General features: G+C 38.0%; 1 protein-coding gene across 1 annotated transcript in view; it reads right to left on the reverse strand.

Annotated features, from left to right (window-relative positions):
* Positions 1 to 10,247, reverse strand: part of FRK (fyn related Src family tyrosine kinase) — a 48,920-nt gene extending 38,673 nt beyond the window's left edge. Inside the window, exon 1 of the mRNA XM_010211073.2 lies at positions 9,449 to 10,247. Within this exon, the coding sequence (XP_010209375.1) occupies positions 9,449 to 9,876 (428 nt within the window). The 5' untranslated portion in view covers positions 9,877 to 10,247. The remainder of the gene's footprint in view (positions 1 to 9,448) is intronic.
* Between the last annotated feature and the right edge of the window lie 490 nt (positions 10,248 to 10,737).

The following is a 10,737-nucleotide window of genomic DNA, read 5'->3' on the forward strand; positions in this document are numbered from 1 at the left end:
AACTTTTCAGAGCAACCTTTCAAAGATGACCAGATGGAAAAGGTGGCATACATTTGACTTGTAGAAGTAAAGCTAAACCACATCCAACACCATATCAGTGTTAAATCCATGCGTGTATCAGCTCAAGACACACATATATGGTTTATCCAGTAAGATCATAGCATGATCTGTAGGAGTCTGGGAAAGGCATACAACAAAAAGAGGAACAGGAAACATGAAAAAATCTTCTTTACTGTGAGGGTAACAGAGAACTGGAACAAGTTCCTCAGAAAAGTTTTGGAGTCTCCTTCCTTGGAGATAGTCAGAAGCCACCAAGATACAATCCTTGGGGTTGGGCTGGATGTTCTCCAGAAGTCACTTCCAACCTCCACCATTCAGTAACTGATTCAGTGGTTCTGTGTGAAACTAAAGGCAATCTCTTTTCTTTTTTTGTTGGAAAAAAGGTGAAAGAGATTCCTACTAATTAAAAAAAGCAATAGTTTCAAAAGGAGGATTGACTTTTGTGAGTTCTCATAACTTCTGAAAGTCATCGTATTAATTCCCAAACGTGAATTTCAGAATATTTCTGTCTTCTCTTTTCCTCTTCTTCTGCAGTGAGGTTTGAAAAGCTATGTTACAAAATTGCACTTCAAACAACAAAAATATTGTGTATAAGAAGCTAACAATATAGCTGCATTAGTGAGAGGAAACTAAAGGAAAATACTTATCAACACTGCTGTAGGCAAATCTAAAATATCAGAAATATCTTAGTGACTGAGTAGTCTGCACAGGAGTAATGAATAAGTCAATTAGTGCAATCTTTTTTGGAACCTTCCCTTGATATTTAAGTCATTACTCTGTTTATCCCATTTTCATTGATTAGGATTAGTGTATCAGCATGGATAAACACTATGTACTTCCACTTGAACTTTATTTTTCTAACGGATTGAGTTTTATTTTGAAAACTGCGTCCAAATTCTAAGCATGTCTAGAGAGCTAAAAACGTTTTTTTTTTTTTTGATTGTTTTGTTTTGTTTTTTTGTTTTATAATTTTTATCTTTTTTTTTTTTTAAAGAACATTGTTAGGGTAAAACTTGAATATTAACATTTCTTAAGAAAACTCCTGTAAAAAATAAGTACAGATAGTTTTTTTTTGCCTGTACTGGGCTATTAGAAGACTGCCTCATTACTAGTAATGTTTGCAAAAGGCATCCACATGATGTCTATAAAATAATAACAGGATATATTCAGGATATATTCTTACTTTTGCTTCTTCAGTAGAAGTCAGAATCAATTGACTACTACATATCTCACAAATAAATAACTGACACATCTGCAACACTGATTGACTTATATATTAAGGTGGACTAGGGAAGAAAGGTGTGATCTGTAAAATGAACACGCAGGTGAACTTCTCATGGACCTGTAAAGCGCTACTATTCCTTTTTTTTTGCCTATGTATTTTGAGTACAGATTGTATAATCATCATTCCAGAAAAAAAAAATCCTGAAACAATTTTAGGGGAACTTAGAACTTTCACAAGAAGGTGTTTTAGTTGGTTCATTGTATTTTGTTGTTGTTGTTTTTTCCATATATGTGTGTGCATGTGTGTGTATAAATGTGCATGTGTGTATGTATATTTATATACACACATACATGTGTGTGCATATATGTATCCGTATCCATATATATTTATATATATATATACACGTGCATACATGTAGCTTGGTCTAAAACAAATGTTTTAGCAATTTCAACACCTACACTTATGCTAAATATACTTAACAACAGGTTAATAGGTTAACAACAGGAATGATGTACTCTCTTAACACAGGTAATACAACGTTTTAAATGTAATAAACAATTACAGTCTCTAATGAAGTACAAAGGGAACAGATGGTCTTGTACACTTTCATAAAATCATTTCTGAAACAGAATACCCAGGCTAGAGAGGTGATTGATTTGACCTAGCGGGATATTTCTTATATTTTTATGACTTAATCTTTTTGGTATAGGCATCTTCCTAAACAAAAGAGCCCCAAACTCTTTTATAACCTACAGAGCTTTTATGTGTCACAAAATAATTCTTCACAGAGATACTTGACCTAGTTTGTCTAAAATCAGCACAGCGTTAGGACCTCTTACCCTGGCTGAACTATAAGTTACTATTTTTTCTGCTGAATTTGTTCAGAAATCACTGAGCTCTGCACAACTCTGTATTGTGCCATACAGCCATCAAAGGCAACTACTGAGATGACAGTAGCTATCATACAGTATCTGGCATACATTTTTACCAATGCCATTGCTCAAAACAGGCTAATCTAGGATAACACACACAACGCTATTCCTATGGAGGCTGAAGAAAAACCAAACAGAATGACTAAGTTTTTCTGACCAGAATATGTCATTCTTTCTCTAAGAGCCACTTTAAGGCCACCTGGGTTTCAAAGCGCCATAAGGAAAACAAACAGCAGTTTTAAAGTATATGGCTTCCTGTCTTCACATGGTTCATTGATACCATAGCTTTCATAACATAGTAATTGAGACTAATATAGTTATGGTATGTAATGTATATACTAATTTCAACTGTAGATGATGTAGTAAGGCTTTTGTTCATTTTCCAAAGTTTGAACAAACCATGCTTAGAAATATTTTAAAAAGCACAGTGTCAAAAAAATAGGTCATGTAAATTAGACAAGTTTGCATGAACTGTACACTTTGCTGAGCAGAGGGAGATGCCCATTTTCTGGGAATGGTTATATACATGGATGTGTAAACACCACTGGCACTTGACAAAATCTGTTATTTTGCAGAGCTCTGTATAGCATCTTTTGATTTTCGTCAGTGTATCTTTACATATTTAAGAAATGAGCAGAGGCAAAGAAGAGTTTGGGATATGTCTAAAGACTTTCCTGGAATGTTCAGATGAGGCTAAAGTATTCAGAGATTAAATTCAGGCTCTTTTTCTAGTATTCAACCATTTCAATTACAGAAAGACAATCCTTTCTTGAACATGCATAGTGGTTCCAAACTTTGGGTACAGGTGCCAAGTATGCAAAGTTAAAACATACTGAAAGCATAATCTTATGGCTTCGCAAAATACACCTTGTCACACAGCTTTTTTGCATGGTCCTAAAAGTATCAGTCCTTCAGACTTTCTATGAGTTTATGTGCGTGTGCATTAAAATCCATTCATAAAAGTGTATTCATTGAAATAAAAGACTTCGAACTTCATATACAGTTTATATGCAGCCATTTCAAGGATTTACAATAAATAGATATCCAATGACATAGAATACTTTTCTACAAAAACTTAAGAGTCATTTTGATACCTAATATAAAAGTTTGCAACAGTCTGAGAAAGACAAAGGAATCACGTTGGATCTGAGCAGTTTTTAAAAGTTCATTTTGGTACAAGGGTTATGTTGCTCCTGTTTCTGATAGTGTCCTCAGGAGTTTGTACTGTAATATAAAAAGAAATTGCCAGAGCGGGAGCGAGGAAGGGAATTCAGTCAAACCGCAATGGATTCAGATTTCTCATGTGTTCTGTGGAATCTAAACTTTCAAACTTTCATTTTAGAAAGAGCCCCTAGCCCTTGTGGCTCTACATAGCACCTTGAAAAATGACTCCCATGAACCAAAGAAAATTCATAAGCCTGAATTTGCAGGAAGTCTGGAATAAGTCAGCACAGTGGACACTTTATTGTTCACATAAACTAACTCAGATTCATTCAACACACGAAAGAGTTAAAGTAGACTCAGGTCAGAGAAGGTGAAGGAATAAGGGTATTGACAAAAATAACTTAGAAGTCGCTGCTTCTTTCCAAGAGGTGCATAAAAAGCTCATTGTGGAATTGACTGGTGAAGTTTCCTTGATTAGATCTGGGCCTCAGTTTCCACCAGCTGGGAAATACCTACATAAGGAATCTCTCTGAAATAAGGCATGTTTCTGAAACTGGCAATAGTTAAAAGTAAGTGCAGTGATTTTCTTCGACCTAGTGCACTAGGAATTTGTGCAGATTTACTTCTCAGTACAGCATTCTTACATTGGTAATACATTGGGATGAACATGCACTATGCAGTTAACTTTATATAAATAGCCAACAGGTCCATCAGGATTGCTGGAAAGAGGGCAGATAAGTATACTCTACCCTTCCTCTAAACAACAGAATTCATGTCACTACAATAGAATATTTTCCCTCCTCTTTTCATTAAAATGAACTGTACAGCTGGGTTGTCTATAACAATTTGGACTATGCCGCTTTCTTGTTTAGATAAAACAACAGCAGTAATGAAAGAAGGGCAGGTGAGTCTGTTACTATGGTTTCTATTTATAGTGCAGAAAAACAGCAGACACAGAAAGACCATAGAGAAAGTAAGGACACATTCCTTGCCAAGGAAATGTATGTACTTTAATTTAGATTTTGATGCTAATCAGATTGCTCTTTATGATAATCTTTTTCTGGAAATTCAACTTAAAATATATGACTGTATCTCCAGTTGTGTTTTAATTTTCCCTTTTACCAAATGAGATGTTTTTAAATCCAGAAGTGGGGGCATTGACAAGCCATCGGATGCGGCAGATGTAACCTCAGCTGGGCCCTTCACTACAAGAAGGACATGGAGATTGTGGAGTGTGTCCAGAGAAAAGAAACGAAGCTGGGAAAGGGGCTGGAGCACAGACCTTACGAGGAGTGGCTGAGGGGGCTGGTGTTATTTAGTCTGGAGAAGAGGAGGCTCAGAGGAGGCCTTGCTGTTCTCTACAAATACCTGAAAGGAAGTTGTAGTGACGCGGGGGTCGATCCCTTCTCCAGAATAACTACAGACAGAACAAGAGGAAATGGCCTCAAGTTGCGCCAGGGGAGTTTCAGGTTCGAAATCAGGAAGAATTTCTACATGGAAAGAGTAGTCGAGCATTGGAACAGGCTGCCCAGGGAAGTGGTGGAATTGCCCTTTCTGGCAGTGTTTAAGAAACGTGTAGGTCAGGGGCATTAGGGACATGGTTTAGGAGGCATGGTGTTGATTTTGAAGGTCTTTTCCAACTATAATGATTCTATGATTCTGTGATCCTATGAAACTTACATGGTTATGAAAAATGTCTTCCTGGACTGTGATTTTGACAACTAGCTATGACATACACAGAAATGAAGTGCTAAGTGCTCTTATAGCAGCTAATCTCTCATTAACATAGGCGACCCTCAGTTTTCATGCAGACTGAGAAAAGTAAAAACATATTTATGTAGTTGTGGATTCAGTTCTTCCTGAGGAGAAAGTTCCTTGGGCAAGCACACTACCTGCAGCTGTGGTTTGCATGACCAGTGCTTTTTGGCTGGGGCTCACTGGCTTTCCTTGCCCCAGGTAGTGCAGGTACAGCCAGAACACACCTGTCCCTGGAGACACCAGGTACAACCTCCACTGTGCAGGATGTTGTTAAAATAAGGAGTACTGCAGGTGCTACAAGAGATTAGCTATGGGAAGACACTTTACTGGTAAATATAAAAATGAAGGGCCTTGATTCCTGAGCCTGACTAAAATATCCTTTGTGGTAGAAGCTGGGCCTTTCTTGGATGTATTTAATCTTACGTATTATGTAATTAACCTTACACATTTAGACTGCAGGCTCGGTTACTTCCCTGAAATGCCTGTACACTGTGGCAGGCAGAATAAAAACCACTGAGTTATCCTTTCTACTCTTCCCCAATTCATATGGAGTGAGCCTGATTTCATTGGAGTTGTTCACATTAGAAGGGATTACTCAAGCCAAAAGAAGGAAGCAAGAGAAACTTTAAATGAGATTCCATGCACAAATAGTAGGGGTTTGACTTTTGATATATGCTTGTTATAAATGAAGATATTAGTGATCTACAATATGTACGTCTCTACATAAAATTTCTCTGAATAACTGGCGGAAATAGTCTGAGGAAAGAAACATAGGTAAGAAATATCATCCTTTATCAGTTTCGCTTTAACATTCTGATAGAGAAAATGCATGAAAATTTCCTTTGTTATATAAGACTTTTCTCCCACAAAAGTGGAGCTATTAAAGATCCTTTCTTCCCTTTCATCCACTTTCCGTTCTGTCTTGCCAGCACTACCTCAGTCATACTGGATGGAGTGAAAGCAAGGTAACTTCCAAAAGCAAAAAAATTATCTAAATGGAGACAAGATAGCAAAGTTTCTTGCTGAAGAACTTTTCTTACTGAAGAAAAGTTCAAAAGCCTTTCTCTCAGAAAAAATTTACAGATATTTCAGAGAGAGACAGACAAAATTGACTGCTGAGGCACTTACTTGGACAGAAGATGCCATTATCTAGTAATACCTTCTGTCAAGAAGGCGAACACAGAGCAGCATGGATTTACCAATCTCTAATTGGGTCTACAATACAGATCATGACAAGATGTTGATAAAAAGCACCAGCTAAAATTTTTCTTTTATAATCATGAGGGCTACGAGGCAATCAAATGTTTAGCAAAAGAACTTTGATGGTTTTGATTGCACCTCTCAAGAATATGTTGGCTAAACTTCCATACTGAGCCTTGAGTCATTCCCATGACTTACAGAATATTTCATGTCCTCTGTTTCTTTAGATGCATGCATATGAATTTCAATCTTTTCAAAAGTTGATATTGATTGATATAGTTTATATGTGTGTATACATATATATACACATATAATTTATACATAATTATATATATGTATACGCAAACTATATATCTATATCTATATACACACAAAATCATGCTAAAGTCAGCTACTAAAAAGATTGCAAATCATACAGTTTGGCTTTCTTCCCAAGCTTTCTAAGACTGATACTATGAATCAAAGAGCCAAAATGTTAATGGTGGCTGCATTTTGGAAAAAATATTTTGCTTCAAGAGAGGTCCACTTGCTGGCCTTAATGCATAAATCTGAGGTTATTTAAAAGTACATAAGAAATCAATAAAAAATACACTTTCCACATCTGTGTGCATGATCATCTATCAAGAACATGTGAGGGTATCTCAGCATATCCAGGAAAGATCAAAGGCTACTTTTCCCCCTACAACTGCCACTGTGCAAGTCAGATTGATATGAGTAATTTTCATATTTTAACACTGAGCTGTGAGCAAGGATATAACAGGAGAAATAATTTCTTCTTGATTTTTCGTTTTGTTTTGTTCTTTTTTTTGAAGACTGGCCCTGCCTGAACTTTAGAGTGTTCTGCAGTACCAATGCAAAGAGGGGATTTGCAGAGTTATTCTGTGTTCATCTTGCCTAGCTCACTTATAAATACTAATTTTAAAAGATAAAAATCAAAAAAAGAAAAAAAGGGGGATAACTGTTAATTTCATAAATTCCTCCTCCCTGTGAGTGATATGGTATCTGAAAGGTGGAACAGAAGTGAGGGTAAAGTTTTAGAGGAAATTGTTGCAAACAAAATTCTGATTGGATATAGGGAAAAAAAATCTTACTGTGAGAGTGAAAAGGTTGACACAGCCTTAAGCAACCGGTCTAACTTTATGTTGACTACACTTTGAGTTGGGGGAGCTGGTGTGAGTGACTTTCAGATATTCTTTTCAACCTAAGTCAGGCTATGATTATATGAAAGGATATCTCTGTAGCCTGATGCAAGCAGCGATCTGATATATTTATTTTTGTCGAAAGTTAACAAGGCCAACTAATGTAGCAAGAAATCCAAGTACGTGAGAAAAGACTACATGTTTAGCCAGATTAGTTTCAGTATTATGGTAAGGGAACATCAAACTTTTAGAGAAATGAATGAATTTGAGATCTGTGAAAGCTTCCCATTGCTCTACTATTCTAAAAATCTATAAGCAAAAATCTGTTGCCCAAACTTAATCTTTGCTAAAAAAAAAAAAAAAAAAAGGAAAGATACATAAAGACTAAAAGATTTTTTTTTCTATAAAAAGAAAATAAAAAATCAGGGATTACACAGTAATGCACTTTGGCCAAGTTAACTCCATATCTGATGCTGAAAATCTAGAAAAGTTAGAGGGATTCTACAAGCTGCATTGTGAGACTTTATTGTATAACTGAGTAAAGTTACTTTCACAGTATTAACAGCAATTTTAGATGACTTGTTGAGAAAACTAGGTTCTTGACAGAGAGCGAAGGTCAAACTGAGCTGAATTATAGCCTACCACCATTTCTCCAGTGGTTCAGAAAACCACCTTCCCTGCAGATTAATTTCTGCAATTGGAAGAATTCTCTTGAAAATGACTGTTGAAAATGTTGTCTGCCTGAACAGAGAAATAGAAACAGGCGATCAGTTTCTAGAAATTAAGGTCTTCAGGTTGCAGTAGCCATAAGATGCCTCAAGCACAAATCTTAGAGCTGCTAAAGGCCTGGCATAATCCTATCTTAGCCCATTTTCCTAGTCCTAGAAAATATAGTGGGAGGATCAGATCAGAGATGACTTTTCTGGTCCAAAGGAGCCTTAGCGGAAAAGCTGCAACATCATTCCTCTCAAGTTTCAAGTAAATCATTGGATATGATGAGTTAAGAAATATACACACTTTCTAGTCAAAACTAATTCTGAAAACTAAGAATGCTATTTCTGTTGTCGCTTTCCACATTGACAATTTTCCAGGCACATACTTAAGAGCTTTAGTTGCTGCTTTGGTAGCAAATACTGCCGATGATTGCAACACACACGAGTAACTGCAACCCAGACTGACTCACTCCTTACTCACCCTCTCTAGTGGGTAAGTAATTTATTTCATGTGATTTCTGGATTTCATGTGATGTAGTCCAGTTCTGAATGTTAGGTACAAAATCAGATGTGCTTTGAAGAAGTGGACAAACATGGGCTGCGTAATTAAACTCTGTGAAACTTTAACAAGTCTAATTTGCACTCCTTTGCTATATTCGCTCTTTTTTCTCCTTTGCAGTGCTTACTCCAGTTAACTTTGTTCTGGTCTTTGTTCTTAGCTACAGATAAGAAATGATTCAGTGGAAACCATAGTAAATTAAGTTAAATTTTAGACACTCATTTGTAACAAGAATCCACGGGTATAAAGGTAGGTTTCTAGAAGTCTTAACTAATGGACAGCACAGCTGTTAGAGTATAGGCTGTTTAGGGCAGAGGTTGTTTCTTTTCACTTTCTGAAAAGCATCTGACACACATTTACTGTTAATACCGACAACCACAATGAGCCCTCAGAGTGGTGACCAACTCGTTATTCCCAGATACTTCTTTACCGAGCAACCAGGACATAACAGAGAGGGAAATAATTTAAACCCAAACAAAAACCTCCACACTTTGTCTCTTACAACTGATTTGCTGGGACTACATTGTCTTCTCCTTGTGCATGCTGGTTTCCTCTATCACTGGTAGGACCACTTGAAGGCAAGGAGACCAAGTGTGACAAGGTCCTTCTCAGCAATAGAAAAGACCACAACAGTCTGCTCCAAAGCAGCTTAAACTAAAGGAGGAGAGACTCCACTGCATGTTACCCAGGTTACTTACGGTTCTGCTTCAATGCTCTGATCAGCAGCTACGTAGTTGGCAGGGATGTAGCCCTGGAGCTTGCGGCCCGGAGAGACCGACCCCTTTGGCAGGAGGAGCCTAGCGTACCACCAACCTTCATGGGAAGCATCCAACACTTGAAGCTTATCCCCAGCCTGGAAGCTCAAGTCCTCGTCAGTGCGAGCCTCATAGTCAAAAAGCGCAACAAATCTGCAAACATTCACCAGATGCTGCTCGGGTAGCGGCGGCAAAGGTTTCTCTTTTATCTTGTCTCCATCTTTATGCACTGTTTGGAAGACGTCTTCTACCACACCAGGGTTGGTGATGACGAGGACGCCCTTCGGATCCGGCCTATCTTCTGCCCCTGAGAATATGCAAGGCACACAGGGTGTCAAGCAGACGCAATGCTTCCGACAGAAGTTTCCCATCCTGCCGCTCTGTTTCTTGGTGCCTTCCTCTGTTTCTTCTTTCCGTTCACTTTTACCAGTTGCAATAGCCTTAGGCAATTTTTTGCTCCATCAACATTTTAGTTCTTTGTCGGATTTCTTCCTCCCCTCTTCCTTTGGCACAAAATGAAACAACTCCTGTCCCAGCTGAACCTTCTCTCCAAGCCCCGCGGGGAGCTCATTACAGGCAGCTCCTGATTCAAGAGTGAAACCTGAGTGTTTGGGCACTACAGCACATGTGCAGGGAATTTCTCACTTCCTCTTCTGGACAGGAAAGCAACAAAAGAACTGTGTTTGGCCTGAGGTCTTGGAACAGAAGATTACGGATCCTTTTCTCCCCCCGCCAAAAAAAAAAAAAACCCCACATTCAGAAAACCTGATCCGGGAGTCTTCTCATTCCTTACTGCTTGTGATGGGTGTTTTCCTGCCCCAAGCAGGTTTCTGTGGTGTGATCAACCGTGAACTTCTGAACAGTCCATCTCGGTAATGATTAACGAAGCTGCCTCCGACGTGGACAGCTTGAATATTTCTGTTTGTTTCCTGGTTGGCTTCGGTTTCCTTCTCGGTAGGAATCCTTTGCCTGCCTGAGGCGGGTAGGCGTCCTCACCTGCAGCACACCTGCTGTTTCTGTTCCTGCTTCACACACAGGCATTTCCTCCTGCTGAACGTCAGGGCTTTGAAATAGTCCTCTTTTTTTTTTTCTCCCCTTCTCTTTTTTTTGAGCTAGGTTTCGCACTCCCTATGAGGAAAAATAAATATACTGGACTTACAGTAAAACCACAACAGATTTTAATTCATTTCTTATTCCGTCTTCTATAAAAAAGCAGAGTCACTAGCCAAAGA

This window comes from Tinamus guttatus, unplaced genomic scaffold (assembly GCF_059628265.1).
Source record: "Tinamus guttatus ecotype Peru unplaced genomic scaffold, ASM5962826v1 Tinamus_guttatus_pri_ptg000010l, whole genome shotgun sequence".
In the NCBI taxonomy this organism is placed as follows: Eukaryota; Metazoa; Chordata; class Aves; order Tinamiformes; family Tinamidae; genus Tinamus; species Tinamus guttatus.